We start from the raw sequence: 19,112 nt of genomic DNA, 5'->3' as shown, positions 1-19,112 counted from the left end.
GGCATGGTGGCATGCACCTGTAGTCCCAGGTACCTGGGAGGCTGAGTTGGGGGGATAGCTTGAGTCCAGGAATGTGAAGCTACAGTGATATGATTGCACCACTACACTCTTGCCTGAGTGACAGAGTAAGGCTTTGTCTCTCTTTTTTTTTTTTTTGAGATGGAGGCTTGCTCCATCTCAAACACTGCAACTTCTGCCTCCCAGGTTCAAGTGATTCTCCTGGGAAACAAAACAAAACAAAACAAAACAAAACAAAACAAAACTAAACTTTCAGATCCTTGAGGAACTGTCTGGTACACAGTTTTGTTTCCACCTCCCTAGGTAGTGTCACTACCTAGTCATTTTGAGACGACACTCATATATCTGTTAAGCAATTTCCCAAGACTCCCTGCCCTTACTGCCCTGAGTCCCAGTGCACTGTCAAAGCGCTGGCCTTTGCAACCTTTAGTGTGGCATGTGGGGGCCATGTCGGTGCATCCTCCCAGTCCCACATCCTACACACCTATCATCTTCTGGAGCAGTGGTGAGTTGCCTTTTCCAAAGAGCACACAGAGGTCCAGGATCTTTGGAATGTCAAAGAGGAAGTTATTGTAGAGGATTTCTCCAAACGCAGAAGGGGAAATGAAGTGATCCTAAGGAAAAATGCAGAAAGAAAGGATAGAGATTTTCTGAACACTTCTGCATTACAAATAGCAAACTCATGAGAAACAATCTTTGGGTCCATCAAATGGGGACTGGCTAATGATGCCTTATGCATAGACCTGGAGCAATGGCCATTCTCCCCACCTTTTTTTTTTTTTAATGTTCATCTATCTGTGTCTTTGTGTCTCTAGACTAAACGTCCCCATGACTTTTAGAACTGGCTGTATTATCATGTCTTTTATTTTATTTTATTTTTTGAGACAGGGTCTGGCTCTGTCGCCCAGGCTGATGTGCAGTGGTGCAATCTCTGCTCATTGCAAACTCCACCTCTTCAGCTCAAGCCATCCTCCCACTTCAGTCTCTCGAGTAGCCGGGACTACAGGTACGTGCCACAATGCCTGGCTAATTTTTGTATTTTTTGTGGAGATAGGGTTTCCTTAAATTGCTCAAGCTGGTCTTGAACTCCTGATCTCAAGCAATGAGCTTGCCTCGGCCTCCCAAAGTGCTGGGATTACAGGTGTGACCCACAGTGCCCAGCCCCCACTTAAAAATTTTTTTAAATTTAATTTTATTATTATTATTATTATTATTATTATTTTTGAGACGGAGTCTCGCTCTGTCACCCAGCTGGAGTGCAGTGGTCAAATCTCGGCTCACTGCAAGCTCCGCCTTCTGGGTTTATGCCATTCTCCTGCCTCAGCCTCCCGAGTAGCTGGGACTACAGGCACCCGCCACCTCGCCCGGCTAGTTTTTTTGTATTTTTTAGTAGAGATGGGGTTTCACCGTGTTAGCCAGGATGGTCTCGATCTTCTGACCTTGTGATCCGCCCGTCTCAGCCTCCCAAAGTGCTGGGATTACAGGCTTGAGCCACCGCGCCCGGCATTATTATTATATTTTTAGACACAGTCTTGCTCTGTCACCCAGGCTGGAGTGCAGTGGCATGATCTCGGCTCACTGCAAGCTCCGCCTCCCGGGTTCACGCCATTTTCCTGCCTCAGCCTCCCAAGTAGCTGGGATTACAGAAGCTTGCCACCACACCCAGCTAATTTTTATATTTTTAGTAGAGACAGGGTTTTGCCATGTTGGGTAGGCTGGTCTCGAACTCCTGACCTCAAACGATCCACCTGCCTCGGCCTCCCAAAGTACTGGGATTATAGACGTGAGCCACCATACCAGGCCCATTCTCCCTTTAAATGTAAAAAGAAACAAAACACGCTATAAAACAGTCAGTTGGGAATTCATCCTGAAATATTTGCAGATAAATTAGTATGATATCTGGGATTGCTTTAAAATACTTCAGGAAAAAAAAGAGAACTAAGGGGAAGAGATAAAATGAGATTGGCAGAATGTTGATAATTGTTGAAGGGTACACGGGATTTACTGTACTTTATACATGAAAATTTTGTATTTGTGGCCAGGCACGATGGCTCGCACCGGTAATCCCAGCACTTTGGGAGGCTGAGGCGGGCGAATGAGGTCAGGAGTTAGAGATCAGCCTGGCCAACATGGTGAAACCCCATTTCTACTAAAAATACAAAAATTAGACGGGCATGGTGGCAGATCCCTGTAATCCCAGCAACTTGGTAGGCTGAGGTAGGAGAATGCTTGAATCCAAGAGGTGGAGGCTGCAGTGAGTAGAGATCATGCCATTGCACTCCAGCCTGGGCAACAGGGGTGAAACTCCATCTCAAAAAAAAAAAAAAAAAAAAAAAAAAGAAAAAGAAAAAAAAATTTATATGTATGTGTATTTGGAAGTTTCCATTGTAGGTCAGGTGTGGTGGCTAGTGCCTATAATCCCAGCTACTTGGGAGGCTGAGGAGGGAGGACTGCTTGAAGCCAGGAATTCAAAACCAACCGGGGCAACATAGCAAGATCCCCTCTGTCCAAAAAAAATTTTTAAATTAGCCAGGTGTGGTGGTGCCTGTAGTCCCAGGTACTTTGAAGCCTGAGGCAGGAGGATTCTTGAGCTCAGGAGTTTGAGGCTGCAGGAAGCTATGACTGCGCCACTGCACTCCAGCTTGGGTGACAGAGATTCTGTCTCTAAAAATAAAGAAAAAGGAAAAGAATATGTCCATACTATAAAACTTTTTAAAAAGCAAGATCCTATTTTTTAAATACACACACTCACACATTCAAAGGGAATAAATTCTCTGGAGAAATAAGCATGTAACAGGATTGGGTGTAGTGGCTCATGCCTGTAATTTCAGCACTTTGGGAGCCTCAGGTGGGAATATAACTTGAGTTCAGGAGTTCAAGACTAGCCTGAGAAACATAGAGAGACCTCATCTCTACTAAAAATCAAATAAATTAGCCAGGCATGATGGTGCATGCCTGTATCTCAGCTATTTGGGAGGCTGAGGTGGGAGGATCACTTGAGCCTGGGAGATCGAAGCTGCAATGAGCTATAATTGTGCCACTGCACTCCAGCCTGGGCAACAGAGTGACACCCTATCTCAAAAAAAGAAAAGAAAGATGCACCTAACAGTGGTTATTTTGCAGGGCTGAGATTTTGTCGGTGACATTCATATTTCTGCAATGTTTGGGTTGTTTAGAGACAGCAGTATTATTTTTAAAGTCAGGAAAAAAAAAACAGTAAAGATTTTAAAAAGAGTATACAAGTTCCTTTAAGAAGTCAGAATCAATGTTCTTCTCTCTGACGCACAAGTCAAGGCAGTCACGCGTCAGCTGGCAAAGGGCCCTCGGCTCTCTTTGATGGAAACACTGGGTGTAACACAGACCAACCCAGTGAATTAGAGGATAAGGGAGGTGGCACAGATTTCTTCCCCAACAGAGGGAATAAAGATGGAGGGGAGACAAAGAGGAAACTCAATGCCTCCAGAGCCTTCCTTCCCAGGGGTGGAGAGCCTGGCACAGAGGTGTCAAGTGTCAGGTGACGACCTGTCATGGGATCAGTGGCTTACTTTGGATTCCTTGTGAGTGGACATGCGGAGGAAGGTGAGAAAAACACTTCGATGGAGGCGCTTCTGCATGTCAACAACCTCAGGGGCTGAGGCCACCCCCTCGTCGAACTTGCGGGGGACATAGCGCAGGTAGGAGTCCAGGCACTTCTGTAGAGTCTCGTCAAAGATCACCTAAGCCAGGAGACAGAAGAGAGCGAGGATTTATCCCTGAGGCCCCAGGGACTTGTGGGTGGACTGTGCAGGGGCTCAATGCCCATCAGCCCTGCCCTATTCCAAACACTCCGACCCCAAGGGACCAAGGAGGTATGAATGAGCCGAGGACTAAACACAAGATTCTAAAATTGACACTTTGAAAGGTGTGTAAACATTAAGATTGTGATACAAGACAGAGCAATCCAAACCATAATTTGCTGTTAAGGATCCAGTGTAAGAAGTAGACAAAAAGCACCTCCTAAGGGAAGAAAAACAACAACAGCAACCAACCAACGGCATGTCATGTGCTTTGTCTTAGCGTTAATTTTGATAGAATGTTACCTGGCACCAGAATTTATCGTGAGGCAAGGCCAGGAGCCAGTCGAGGTCATTGGCTACGAAGGTGGCGCGTTCCAGGTACTCCTCCACTAGGGCGGGAATGTTGTCTTTAGGGGGCGGTTTGTATAACACAAAATACCGGTCTGCCTTCTGCTCGGGGTGCTACGGATCCAAAAACCACGTGTTAACGTGGCAGAGGTTAGTCAGCGAGGGCCCATTTGCCAACCCACAGCAATGACAACACTTGGCTGTTCCAACCGGTGACCCTCCAAGGAGCTTTTAAGCATAAAGAACCAAGTGTATCTAACAAAGAGGGCATGGTTGCATCCAGCGAACACTAGGCGGTAATTAAAATCCATGTTTTTGGAGTGGATTTAATGACACAGGGAAAGGTTAAGGGAAGAGAAAGTAGGATACAAAACTCTCTATTTAATATAATCGGTTTTCGTTTTTCTTTTTTAGTAAAAGGCGAAAGATTTATTTGTTCTGAAGAAAAACCAGAGCGTAGTTTTCGGTTTTTAAAAAGTATAAATATATTCACACACTGGTATCGATTTTTAAAAAAGAAGTTGGGGAGATGACGCCCCAGAGCTAATAGTGGTTATCTCTGATGGGGGTGGGGGGTGGGGAATTGTGGCTTGAATAGACTTTCCCATTAAAAAAAAAAAGAACATATATTCACATATTACTTTTTTTTCTTTTCTTTTTTTTTTTTTTTAGACAGGTCTCACTCCCATTGCCCAGGCTGAAGTGTAGTGGCATAATCTGGGCTCACTGCAGCCTCTACCTCCTGGGCTCAGGTGATCCCCTACCTCAGCCTCCCGAGTAGCTGGGACTATAGGTACGCACCACCATGCCTGGCTAATTTTTTTTATTTTTAGTAGAGATGGGGTTTCGCCAAGTTGCCCAGGATGGTCTCAAATTCCTGAGCTCAAGCCATCCACCTGCCTTGGCCTCCCAAAGTGCTAGAATTACAGGTGTGAGCCACCTCTCCCGGCCACATGTATTACTTTTTAAATTAATTTTTAATTATATAATTTGACACAAGCATCTTTTCTTTCAAAAACTTACAAGGGTACAGAGAAAGTGAGCTGCCTGGGACTATACTCCCCGGCCCCATGTTCCCTGCAGAGGTAACCACTCACCACCTGGTGAGTGTCCTTGCAGACCTCTTCCAGGCATTTACATTAAATTATACCTATAAAAACGATTGTTTGGGTCTGTTCTTTCTTACACAAATAGCATCATACTGTTTGTATCACTATGCTGTATCTTTTTTATGACCAGAAAAAAAAACTTCAGTAATTTTTTCTACATAAAATATTCTAATCAAGTAACTGTAAGTCTCAGCATAGAATCACAAGTTCTCCCTTCCAGCCCCTACTTGTCATGAACAAACCTTACTCTGTTCACCATAAAGAGGAGATGGGCTAAGTCTTCTCCTCTGACTACATAAGGGGTGCTTTCTCTGGGGAAGTGGTAACAGGAGGATGGCCAGGCAATGTGTTAGCTCTTATCAACCACAGTCCATCCATTTCCAGGTCTGTTGATCCAGAGGATATAGAAAAACTGAGACTGATAAGAGGTCAGCCTCCTCAAGAACCATCTATGCCTTCCTACTGCCTTAGGCGAGTTTCTAAACTATAGAGCCTGTGGGTACCACAAGGATTCTTCAAGGCCACCTATCATGTGGGTCTGCAGGACCCCCTCCCATTTAAATGAAATTTATATCATGGAGTTACAGGTACAAATCCATTGAAAAATAAATTCTGCTGGCTGAAACAAGTTCAAAACAACTGTCAGGAGCCAAAATACATCTCCCTGGTTTCCAAGCTTCCTTCCTCCTCTATCTGTTGGCACTTTACCTCCTCCCTCACTTCTCACTCAGGCCAGGCTACTCGTTCTCCTGAGACACACACACACACCAGGCTACTCATTCTCCTGACACACACACACACACATACACACCAGGCTACTCATTCTCCTGACACACACATACACACACACATACACACATCCCCTGAGATTCTACTTTCCATGCCATCCCACAGGGGGAAGATGGACATCTAAATCACCAAGTGAGCACAAAACAGAGTAAGTGACAGCTCAGACCTGGCAGAGGGACTGTGGAAATGCCGAAGGGAATTAACAGCACCTGGAGGATAAGGGACGGCTTCCCAGAGCAAGCAGCCTTCCTCCAAACCTCCAAGCATTTGAGCCTTGGAGGATAAGGACTTTAAACGAAAGACACATTTTTATGGAGGCATAAACATGGGTCATAACAAAAGGGCACAGATTGTACTGGGAGGTGGGAGACAGATTTGGCGAATGCTGGAATGATGCAAACGAAAGCTGCCACTTATCGTGGACCTGCCCTGTGCCAGCCACTAAGCAGACACAACCCACAGCCCCTATTTCTTTTTTAATCTACAAAAACTATTTAAAAAGACACAATATTCATCCCATTTTAGAGGAGGAATCAAACAGTAAGGTTCAGGAACTTTCCCAAGGTTATGGGATTAAAGAGACAACTGAGGCAGGATTTGAGCCAAAGCTTACACTGCAGACCTATTAAATGACCTCTGGTATCTGTGTGCCATCCTGGTCTCACTGATCGTCCTTCTGACCCCAGTTCCAATCTCACCTCCTCCAGGAAGCCTCCCTGACTCCCACCCCATCTGGATTAGAAGCTCATCTAAGCTCTCCCTCAGCACCTGCATTCTGTGCTCACCTCTCTATACCACTTGAACAGCATTAAAAGTGCTTTCAGACCAGTGGTTTGCATGGGGAAAGGGTGAGAGGAAGGTATGAATTGCAGGCAGGCACAAGAAAACTTTTAGGGGTGGTAGAAATGTTCATTGATAGTTTCATGCATGTATACAGATGGAAAAACCAATCAAATTGCATATTTTAATTTTTAAAATGTTGGCTGGGTACAGTGGCTCATGCCCATAACCCCAGCACTTACAGAGGCCAAGGCGGGCCCACCACTTGAGGCCAGGAGTTTGAGACCAGCCTGGCCAACACTGTGAAACCCCGTCTCTTATCAAAAATGTAAAACTTAGCCAGGTGTAGTGGCATGTGCCTATAATCCCAGCTACTCGGGAGGCTGAGGCAGGAGAATTGCTTGAACCTGGGAGGTGGAGGTTGCAGTGAGCCGAGATCACGCCACTGCACCCCAGAGGTGAGACTCCACCTCAAAAGAAAAAACCCTTTCTTTTCATAGGTGTTGACAAATTGTATATTTTAAATATGTGCAGTTTATTGTCCTTCAACAATGCCTGAATAAAGTTGTATAAAATGGGAGGACCAGCTGGGCGTAGTGGCTCACGCCTGTAATCCCAGCACTCTGGGAGGCCGAGGCGGGTGGATCACAAGGTCTGGAGTTTGAGACCAGGCTGACCAACATGGTGAAACCCCGTTTCTACTAAAAATTCAAAAATTAGCTGGGTATGGTGGCACACGCCTGTAATCTCAAGCTACTCAGGAGGCAGAGGCAGAAGAATCGCTTGAAACCGAGAGGCGGAGGTTGCAGTGAGCACAGATCGCGCCATTGCACTCCAGCCTGGGCAGGCGACAGAGTGAGATTCCATCTCAAAAAAAAAAAAAAAAAAATGGGAGGACCAGTCTTCCCAACTGTCTCCCCCACTAGCCTGTAGGTGTCTGGAGGCAGCCTGAGCCTTGCTCACCCAGCATTCCGAGTCTATAGAACAGCACCACACATTGAGCAGACTTTCTGTACAGATCTGCTGGCTGGACAAAGAAATGAATGGTGGCTGACGGGACGTCGTGGCTCACGCCTGTAATCCCAGTACTTTGGGAGGCCAAGGTGGGCGGATCACAAGGTCAGGAGTTCGAGACTAGCCTGGCCAATATGGTGAAACCCCATCTCTACTAAAAACACAAAAATTAGCCAGGCTTGGTGGCAGGCACCTGTAGTCCCAGCAACTCAGGAGGCTGATGCAGGAGAATCACTTGAACCCGGGAGGTGGAGGTTGTAGTGAGCTGAGATCGCACCACTGCACTCCAGCCTGGGCGACAGAGCGAGACTCTGTCTGGGGGAAAAAAAAAAAAAAAAGATAGGGTTTTGCCATGTTGCCCAAGCTGGTCTCGAACCCCTGGGCTCAAGTGATCCACCCGCCTCAGCCTCCCAAAGTGCTGGGATTACAGGCATGAGCCACCAGGCCTGGCCACAAGACTATTTCTTTTGGGTCAAGTATGTGCTATTCAAATAGTAGATCCTCAACCAACATTAGCTCTAACAATCATCCTGAAAAGGTGGTGTGGTAACTACCCTTTGGCTAGAGATCATGCCCCAAGTCAAGACTAAAGGGACAAATATAGGGTGGACACATATCTTAGTACAATCTTTCAGGAGCTTCCCGTGGCCTTCGGAGTAACACCCTTCAGTCTGCGAACAAGACCCTTCCTCAATCAGGCAGCTGCCTCCCTCAGCTCATCCGCCTTCCCACCCTACCCCCCATTCAGTGCTGCTGTTGTTGTCCCTGCTGTCATCACTATTGTAAAAACAATTTATTGAGTGCTTACTATGTTCCAGGCACAGTGCTCATTCATAGACATCTAATTTAGTCCCCACAACCACCCTGCAAAGCTGGTCCTATTATTATCGTTTTTGGATTTGAGGCTTAGAGAAGTTCAATAACTTGTCCAAAGACACAAAGACAAATATCCAAATATGTGTGAAATGAACACAAAGCCTGTACTTGCTAACTCTGCTATACTGTTGCTACCTCAAGTGACTTGTGGTTAGTGTAAGAGTCAGGCTCTCTCAAGACTCCAGGACTGCATACTAAGGTCGTCCTACCAGGTCCAGCCTTCTGTTGCTCTGCCCAGCTAGTATTAAGTCACCCTTCAATACCCAGTTCAGAAGTCCTTTCCTTCAGGAAGCCTTCCTGGGCTGCACGTACCCTTCCACCAGGCCCAAGGCCTCCCTGCCCCTATACACCCCACTGATCTGGATCAGCGGCCCCGGCTCTGCACTCATGAAGCAGCCTAGACTTCCTTCTATCACAACCCTGATCACACTAGAGAAGCTACTGGTCTGTCTTTCTCTTAGGTCGTGGGTTCTTCAAGGGCAGAGAACATGTCTTTTCTCTTTATAGCTCCAGCACCTGGCACACGGCCTGGCTACAGTCCCTGACTCATGTACCAAATGTTTTCTGAGAGCCTCCTATGCGCCTGGCACTGGAAATCAGGAGTAAAGGGCAAGGACTAGGCCGCTGCTCTCACAGTGCCCGCAGTCTAACAACCCACATGTTCATTCCGTATGGGGGGAGGACTGAGGTGGAAAATCATACTTGACCACCCAAGGAGCCAGTCTCCATCAGTGTTTCCAACAGAACTTTCTGCAATAGAACTGCTCTATATCTGTGCTGGCACTCACCACATGGGGCTATTTTAATTTAAAAGCGTTACAATTAAATTAAAAATCTAGTTCCTCAGCATACACTCACTATTCACATTACAAGTGCTTAATAGCTACATGTGGTGAATGAATTGGGTGGCTATCGTACCGAAAAGAACACTCCAGATTTTCTGATAAATATCTCCCACACATAAAAAGGTTATAAAAAGGAAACATGAGGCTTTACAGTAGAAAGATTTTAAGGATATGTGTCCTAGGGTCTGCTCGGCTAGGTTCCCATCCTGGCTCCCCTAATTTCCTAATTCTGTGACTCTGAACTTTCAGTTTCCTCATCTGTAAAATGGGGACAATCAAAATGTCTATTTGTAGGGCTGTGATGTGGACTAAATGACATAAGTGTTTAGAATGGTCTGGCACAGGGCAAGTACTCTATAAATGTCAGGTACTATTATTAGATAGTATTTAAGAAGTAATGAGAAGCCATCTAGAAGGCAGGAAATAAAACACCAATTCCTGTTTCCCACGACTTTACTCAAACCCCTAGAAAACACTTCCTCCCACCTTGTTCAAGGGAGCTCAAATTCTTGGGAAAACAACAAGCGGGTATAGGAACTCCAGGGCCGCATCTATCTCCTTCTTCAGCAGCCTGGTACCTCTCCATGGCTCTAATCTCTCTCTGCAGCTGGTAATCGACATGTTCGCAGCCTCCTTATTTTTCAGTCTCACAAGCCCTGCCGGGGTGTTTGTATGTGGTGCTTCTTATCTCAGTTGAGATAAAACACAGCCCAACCTCTGAAATCAGCGTTCCCACCAAAATACGGATAGCAGCTTAGATAGCTCTGAAAACGCTACCTGAAACCTGAACACCCTCCACAGGGTCAAATCCCCAAACCCAGCTTTGGGCTGGACTCATTTCTAGCCCGATCCAGGCTAAATCAGAACTGCCATCAGACTGATTTGAAATAAAATGCTTTGGGGGGAAGGTGCAGGGTGGTGACATGGAAAATCCTATGCAAATTCAAGCTGCCCCTCGGAAGGAAATTCCTACTCTGGGCCTGGAAGAGACTAGTAGTGTCTCAGCTACTGAATCACTGACCATGGCCCTCGGGTCATTCTTGGAACAGATAAAGAAGGAATTTACTTTTTGCTTCTGAAATTGCAAGACTGACAATATCAGGCTGAATGGCCTTAAGGGACCGGCTCACCAGCGCTGGTGAAGTCCTCAGCTTTCCTGTCTTCAGGTCCTTGTGGGTGATCTGGAGTTGGTCCAGGGGCAGAGCTGGCATTGTGCTGCGTGACCCTCCTGAAAGGAATATGGATGGGAAGAAGAGAGCAGACACACAGACTCCTGGGGGCAGGGCCTGCTCTGGGGCTGATCACAGAGTCAGAAGAGAAGCTTCGACCTCTCGCCTTAGGAGGCTCCTGTTGTGGTTCAGGACCTGGTTCATGCGCCTATTAACCCAGACAAAGTGACTGTTTTTTTGCATAAAGCAGTTCTCAAATTGTAGAAGAAAATACTTCCCCAGATGACTTCCACACTTTTTTTTAATTTTTTTTTGAGATGGAGTCTCGATCTGTCGCCAGGCTGAAGTGCAGTAGCACTATCTCAGCTCACTGCAACCTCCGCCTCCCCGGTTCAAGTGATCCTCCTGCCTCAGCCTCCCCAGTAGCTGGGTCTACAGGCACACACCACGCCTAGCCTTTTTTTTTTTTTTTTTAAAGAGACAGAGTCTTACTCTGTTGCCCAGTGAAGTGGTATGATCATAGCTCACTGTGGCCTCTTAACTCTTGAGCTAAAGCAATCCTCCCACCTCAGCCTCCTGAGTAGCTGGGACTACAGGCATTCACCACTACGGTCAGCTAATTTTTTAAATTTTTTGTAGAGACAGGCTTTATTTTTTGACAGATGAGTTCTTACTACATCACTTGGGCTGGTCTCAAACTCCTGGGTTCAAATGATCCTCCTGTCTTGGCCTCCTAAAGTGCTGCCTCTGCCTCCCAAAGCACTCACAGGTGTGAGCCTCTGTGTCCAGCCTGTTTCCACCCACTTTGAGAAGTACTGGCTAAAAATACTTAGATTCTCTTTATTACAGCTCTAGCTCTGTGAGCTCACTAGCCTGTGAGCTCTATGAAGATAGCGCCCAGGCCTCTACTCTTGCTATCTTTTCTGTGAGCACAGGATTGGTACAGAGGTGGCCTCAACAAATGCCTGAAGAACAACTACATGTGAGGACACTCCTTTTAAAACTCTAGCCAGATTTTAAGTCTTTTGAGGGGTGAAGCCATGGGCCTTTCCTCACTTGTAGAGGATGTTAAGATTTTACAATCTTTCTAGGCTTCAGGGAAGAAGTAGATGGAAGAATAGGACATGAGAAGAAGGGAAGAAGGACATGGAAAAACAGAAGGACCAGGGAAAAAGATAATTCATAGAAAACTGACAGTGCAAGTTTCTTTCTACAAAAGCCCAAACTGACCTCACAGTCAGTAAGCGGCAGATCCAAGGTCTCCTGTCTTGCTGTCCAGTGTTCTTTTCACAATATCACTTGGCCTGACCCACAGAAGGGACATACATGTTAAATGAATCATGGAATAGAAGTGAATTAGGCCCCTCAAAAAACATGCCATAAAAGGCTGGAACAGTCTCAATGACAACATGAAGAGACAGAGGCTGGGGTGATGAAACTGTCACCTCTTGAGCCTTCACAGACAAGCAGAGGAGCACGGGGGACATGAGCTACCAGGTGTGTCATATCTCAGACATTGGGCCAGGCTTAATGATATGAAGAGCTCCTCTAAGTGAATTTCTTTTTTCTTTTTCTTTTTTAAAATAGAGATGGGGTTTCGCCATGTTGCCCAGGCTGGTTTCAAACTCCTGAGCTCAAGCAAACTGCCCATTTTGGCTTCCCAAAGTGCTGGGATCATAGGTGTGAGTGCCTGGCCTCTAAGTGCTTTTCTCAGCATTAACTTACTTGCCCAGTTAACTGGCTTTACATGTATTAATGCTCACAAAAACTCTAAGGTTAGTTCTATTATTATCCTCATTTTATCAGTGACAAAACAGAGGCTCACAGAAAACAAGAAACCTGCCCAAGGTCTCACAGTTAGTAGGTGGTGAAGCAGGCTGGTTCTTAACTATTCACTATACTGTGTCTAGTTTAGTTAAACTTAGGGGTGGGGCTGGGTGAAGGGGTGGAGTGAGAGTCAAAGCACTTCTAGAGGAGACCCTGAGTAGTCTTGATAATAGAAACTGACCAGGAAAGAAGGGTGCCCCAGGCAGAGGAAACAGCAGAGCAAAGGCAAGGAGGTAGACACAGCCTGGCACCCAAGGAACCTTGGTTCCGGCCTGTTATAAAGACTGTGAAAATCCCCACCCTAGAAGGAGTAATGAGAGAGGACCAGTCTGCCTAGTCCTTGACAACTGTTCCAGCTATAGGATCCCAGCAGATCAGACACACACGGTCTCTGCATACATGAGGTGGCCTGAAAAAAAAATCACAAGGCAAAGAAAGTAATAAAGAGCTTGGGGTAAGTTTTCACCTTTCAGCTTTGCAAAGCATAGATAATATCTTCTGCTGCACCTATTTCTAATCAAGTTACTATCTTACTAGCCTCTCACAACAACCCAATTAAGGACAAGGATTACTATGCTCAGATGTCCAAAGAGGGGCCCTGATTTGCTCAAGGTAAATACATTATTGGCCAAGCTGAAACCAAAGCCCAGGTCTTTTGCTAGGGCACCTGGGGCTCTCGTGCTGAATATGTTAAAAAAAACAATAATAATAATTTATTTTCCTAACCCTCTAGCCATGCTGGAAGGCGAGCTGGAAACACCACTGCTTTGCACACCAGTGCAGAACTCTAAATGACTGACAGGCCCAATTCTTTCCAGGCTTGCCCGCTGAAGATGGCCGTGGGAGTGTTGGCTCTGAGACACAGGGTGGAAAAAAAGTCATGAGGAGGAAGCAAGTCTCCACCCTTTAACCTCTAGGCCCTACAGTCCAGGCCTAGACCGGTAGAGACAGCATTTGCTTTCAGAAGAAATTCACGGCCAGGTGCATTGGCTCACACCTGTAATCCCCACACTTGGGAGGCCAAGGCGGGAGGATTGTTTGAAGCCAGGAGTTTGAGACCAGCCTAAGCAACATAGTGAGACCTCATCTCTACAAAAAATTCAAAAATTAGTCAGGAGTGGTGGTGCACACCTGTAGTCCCAGCTACTTAAGAGGCTGAGGAGGAAGGATCACTTGAGCCCAGGAGATCAAGGCTGTAGTGAGCCATGATGGCACCACTGCACTCCATCCTAGGTGACAGAGCAAGACCTGGTCTCAAAATTAAAAAAAAAAAAAATTTTTTTTTTTAAAAGAAATTCACCCTTACAAACCATTGCCCGCCAGGGCAATTCAGGGCTAGTCTGGTGTGGTGGTAAGGAGACAGCGTTACAGTCCTACAGCCTGGGTTCAAATCCTGGCTCCACCTTTTCTTATCCATATTGAGACCTTGAGACAGTTCCCTAACCTCTGTAACTTTTGATTGCCTCTTCTGTAATATCAGAATTGTAATAGTATATAAACTCCCAGGGTTGCCATGAGAAGTAATCAGTGTGAAGTGCTCAACCCAATACCTGGCACATAATAAACACTCAATAAAATTTAGTTGTTATTATTCAAGTCTCAACCAGAGGCAAGACACTTTGGGCTTCCTGGTTTATTCAGCAAACAATTCCTGAATATAATCTGGGTCCTAGGCATATAACTGACTATCATTTGGCGTTAAAGCTGTAACAGGAAATGTCCTGCATATAATCTGGGTCCTAGGCATATAACTGACTATCATTTGGCGTTAAAGCTATAACAGGAAATGTACAGTAGAGAAATGAAGGATGTTACAAAGAAGGTGATCTATAACCTGGATGTTGAAGAATGGGGGAAAAGGTGACATTCCAAGCAGAAAGCAAGCATGAACAAAGGCTCAGAGTCTTAAAATGTGTGGCTCTGGGTTGGGTGAGGTGGCTCCCGCCTGCAGTCTCAGCACTTTGGGAAGCCGTGGCAGGAGAATTGCTTGAGCCCAGGAGAGTGAGGTTGCAGGGAATCATAATACATCACTGAACTCCAGCCTAGGGGACACAGTGAGACCCTGTCTAAAAAGTGTGGCTTTGAAGGAAGAGGGAGACATTTGGTGTTGCTGAAACCACAAGGTCAGATAGGGGATGACAGAAGTGAAGAGAGAAGAGAAGCTGGATAGGGAAGACAGGACCAGTTTAAAAAGAGCCTCAAAATAGCTTGAACCCGGGAGGCGAAGGTTGCAGTGAGCAGAGACCATGTCATTGCACTCCAGCCTGGGCGACAGAGCGAGACTCCATCTCAAAAAAAAAGCCTCAATGCTACACTAAAGATTTTAGTATTTCACCTGAAAGCAGTGAGGACTCACATAAGTATGGGAGAGACGTGACCAGAAAGAGATGATGATAACCTGGTGGCAGAAAAGACCTTTTATAAACCATGGGAGAGCAAACAGTATGTTAATCATTTCATTTATTCCTTTTTTTTTTTTTTGAGATGGAGTCTCACTCTGTCACCCAGGCTAGAGTACAGAGGAACGATCTCGGCTCACTGCAACCTCTGCCTCCCAGGTTCAAGAGATTCTCCTGCCTCAGCCTCCCTAGTAGCTGGAATTACAGGCACATGCCTGGCTAATTTTTGTGTTTTTAGTAGAGAGAGGGTTTTGCCATGCTGGCCAGGCTGGTCTGGAACTCCTGACCTCAGGTGATCCACCCGCCTTGGCCTCCCAAAGTGCTGGGATTACAGGCATGAGTCACTGCCCGGCCATTCAAATATTTTTGACCACCTATTATGTGGCAGGCACTGATGCCCAGAGAATATTAAGGTGGGCAAATAACAAACCTGGTCCTGCCCTTCACAGAGCTTACAGTCATAATGGGGAAAGACAGATACTTTTCCAATTAGCCATACAAACAAATAAAAACCAATACCATGATGTAGCTATGTAGGTAAGGCTCATGAAGCTGTGGCAGCATTTAAAAGAGAGACCTGGCTTGAGGGAGGAGGGATGTCAAGGAAAACCTGAGTTTTTGTCTAAAGCATGGGTACAAATTAACTAGGCAGGGCTGGGCACGATGGCTCACGCCTGTAATCCCAGCACTTTGGGAGGCCGAGGCAGGCAGATCACGAGGTCAGGAGATCGAGACCATTCTGGCTAACAAGGTGAAACCCCGCCTCTACTAAAAATACAAAAATAAAAAATAAAAAAAAAAATAGCTGGGCGTGGTGGCGCATGCCTGTAATCCTAGCTACTCGGGAGGCTGAGGCAGGAGAATCGCTTGAACCCAGGAGGTGGAGGTTGCAGTGGGACGAGATCGCGCCACTGCACTCCAGCCTGGGCGACAGAGCAAGACCCCGTTTTGGGGAGAAAAAAAAAGAAATTAACTAGGCAATCTGAACTTTAAGTTTCAAAAGGACAAACAATAATCACGACTATGTCTGTGCCACCACTGTATTCCCCCGGCAGGCAGGACAGCGAAAGCCAAAAGCTAAGAAAGGGACGGGAGTTCCCTACAAGCACCCAATTACAATATGGCCTGGGAACATCCCCGGGGCTATTGCTTCCTCAGTTTCTTTGTCATCATTCCTCTAGTCTCTCAATTGAATATTACTCTCCTCAGAGACCTTCTGATTGCTCTACCTATAGTATCTACTCTCCCAGTTAGTGTCACAGCTTTAATGACCTCGTGCATTTGTTTGTCGTTGACCATCTCCTCCCACTAGACTGTAAGCTCCATGAGGGCAGAAGCCTTGTCTGTCTTGCTTTATGTATATCCCCAGTGCCTAGATCTGTGTCTGGCACATAGGAAGCACTCCACAAATATTTGCTGAACGAATGAGTGAACCCTGAGAAAACTGAAGCCCCGGGTGGGGATTGTGGCTAGTCCAAGGCCACTCTGGGGCCGAACTTCGAACCCGTGGCTCCTGACCCTGGCGGCCAAGTCTCGGGAGCGGGGGGCGGCTCACAACCCCTCAGCGTACGCGTGGGCCCCACAATGGAGGCCAGAGGGTGGGAAAGCCAAGGGTGCCCAAGGCACAGCCGCGGCTCCTCCGGGGCCTCTTGCCCTGCATCCGGCAGGGACCAGCCACGCACTCACCTCGGCGGCTCCACCACCAGCTCTGTGCCGCCACCTCCTCCGCCGCCGCCGCCGCAGCCGCCGACCACGGTGACAGCTCCCTGAGCGCCCGCACTTCCGGGGTCAAACGGCGATTCCGCAGGAGCAGACAGGAAGTCTCGGCCTGGCCCCGCCCCCAGAGCAGAGCAAACTACCGCCGGGAAGCCGGACCCGGGCAGCACCTCAATTCTTAAGACTCCGCCCCACACTCGGCAGTCTGTAGCCACGCCTCCTTCCCCTCCTACGTCCCCTACGTGATTACACCTCTCGGGAAATCGAAGTTGGGCAGCTAAGAAGGCGTCTCGGAATCCCAGGCTTCCACCTTCTGCCCGACCTCCTTAGTCACCGTTTTACATATTTAATCCAGAAGAGAAATTTTAACAAGTCAAAAGCACGAACATAGTATTAAGCAGATGTACGAGTACAGACTGCGATTTCATTTACGGGAAATTCTGGAACAGACAGAACTCATGAGTGGTGATGGTGTTAAGATTGGTGGTTTCCTCTGGGGCTGTGGACTGGGAGGGGCCACAAGTGAGGCTGGGGTCACCCCTGTCTTCATCTCGGTGGTAGCCATGTAGATGTGTTCACTTTGGAAAATTCATCAAATTGTACACTTAAAATTTGTGCACTTTTCTGTATGTATGCAATACAGTTTTTTTTGGTTTTTGTTCTTGTTTTTTTTTTAATGAAGGTACAAGTATAGCTATCCTGAGAGAAGGATGCAGTTTTTCTACAAAATGTCTCAGGTAATGTAGATTTAGTGGTTCCTAAGTCTGGCTATGGATCAGAATCATCACAGAAAACTTGTTAAGAACACACATCCCTGGCTTCATCTCAGTGCCTGGCACACAGTAAGAATTCAAAACCAACCACCATCATTATTGGGGTATTATAGAAGCCCCCGAATGGAAAATACAACCCTACCCTGGGATCGTGAAATATTTCCCAGGACCCTCCTGCCAACCCCTGCTATCTGCACTAGGGCTACAAGTAATGCTTAGTCCAGTGCCTGTCCTCAAGGAGTTTACAAAATAGGGAGTGCAAGAAAACCAATAGCAACGAGTCAATGTGATGAATGCAAGGTGCTGAGGAAATAGGAGAGATGGCCTGTAAACCAGAAATGAGATGAGAGGAGCTGGATTTTATATTAGTTTTGTATTGCTGCATAACATATTACCACAAACTTACAACAACACACTGCTTGCCACTTATAACAAACACATTTATTTATTTTGAGACGGAGTCTCACTCTGTCACCAGACTAGAGTGCAGTGGTGCGATCTTGGCTCACTGTAACCTCTGCCTCCTGGGTTCAAGCGATTTTCCTGCCTCAGCCTCCCAAGTAGCTGGGACTACAGGCACGTGCCACCACCCCCAGCTAACTTTTGTATTTTTAGTAGAGACGGGGTTTCACCATATTGGCCAGGATGGTCTCGATCTCTTGACCTCGTGATCTGCCCACCTTGGCCTCCCAAAGCGCTGGGGTTACAGGCGTGAACTATCACGCCTGGCCAACAAACACATTTATTCTCACATTTTCTGTGGGCCAGGAATCTGAGGATGGCATAGCCGGCTCCTCTACATCAGGGTCACCCACAAGACTGTAATCAAGGTATCAGCCAGGGCTGGAGTCTCATTTAAAGACTCAACTCAAAAAGGGTCTGCTTCTGAGTTCCCATGGCTACTGGCTAAATTCAGTTCCTTAATGGTTGTTGGACTAAGGGTCTCAGTTCCTAGCTGGATTTTGGCCAAAGGCTTGTCACGTAGGCTTCTCCAGTGTAGCAGCCTGCTTCATCAAAGCACGAAAGCCTAAAAGTTAACAGGGAAGCCAAGAGTGGTGGCACATGCTGGTAGTTCCAGCAGGTTGGGAGGCTGAAGCAGGAGGATTGTTTGCCCCTAGGAGTTCAAATAGAGCCTGAGCAACATAGCAAGACCCAGTCTCTAAAAATTAAAAAAAAAAATTCAAAGAAGGCAATAGGGGCTGGGCACAGTGACTCATGCCTATAATCCCAACACTTTGGGAGACTGAGGTAGGAAGATTGCTTGAGCCCAGAAGTTTGAGGCCATCCTAGGCAACATAGCGAGACTTCGTCTCTACAAAAAAAAATTAAAAATTAGCCAGGCATGGTGGTGCATGCCTGTAGTCCCAGCTGCTTAGGAGGTTGGGGCAGGAGGATTGCTTGAGCCCGGGAGTTCAAGGCTGCAGTTAGCCGTGATCACACCACTGCACTCCAGTCTGCACAACAGAGCAAGACCCTGTCTCAAACAAACAAAAGGAGGCAATGGGAGATTCTATTAGCAAGAGAGAAATTACAATCTCATGTAACCTAATCATGAAAGTGACATCACTTTTGCCGTGTTCTATTTGTTAGTAGCAAGTCACAGGATTTGCCCACAGGGGATTACACAAGGGCAGGAATACCAAAAGATGTGAATCAATGGAGGCCATTCTAGA

General features: G+C 46.6%; 1 protein-coding gene across 6 annotated transcripts in view; it reads right to left on the bottom strand.

Moving 5' to 3' along the window:
- The window catches only part of ASCC2 (activating signal cointegrator 1 complex subunit 2), a 51,621-nt gene extending 34,859 nt beyond the window's left edge, over positions 1-16,762 (bottom strand). For 2 of the 6 annotated variants that reach the window (XM_007975356.3, XM_038007627.2), the window contains exons 1-4: positions 16,637-16,744; positions 10,686-10,783; positions 3,564-3,734; positions 503-632 (exon numbers count right to left, since the gene is read on the bottom strand). In XM_007975356.3, the coding sequence (XP_007973547.3) occupies positions 503-632; positions 3,564-3,734; positions 10,686-10,766 (382 nt within the window). In that variant the 5' untranslated portion in view covers positions 10,767-10,783; positions 16,637-16,744. Of the gene's footprint in view, positions 1-502; positions 633-3,563; positions 3,735-4,097; positions 4,257-10,685; positions 10,784-16,636 lie in introns of all 6 variants that reach the window. The other 4 variants (XM_007975354.3, XM_007975355.3, XM_073006827.1 and 1 more) reach the window with 4 other exon arrangements.
- Positions 16,763-19,112: the final 2,350 nt, after the last annotated feature.

This window comes from Chlorocebus sabaeus, chromosome 19, assembly GCF_047675955.1.
Source record: "Chlorocebus sabaeus isolate Y175 chromosome 19, mChlSab1.0.hap1, whole genome shotgun sequence".
In the NCBI taxonomy this organism is placed as follows: domain Eukaryota; kingdom Metazoa; phylum Chordata; class Mammalia; order Primates; family Cercopithecidae; genus Chlorocebus; species Chlorocebus sabaeus.
The sequence above is the reverse complement of the archived record's forward strand: the minus strand, read 5'-3'. Positions and strand labels throughout refer to the sequence as shown.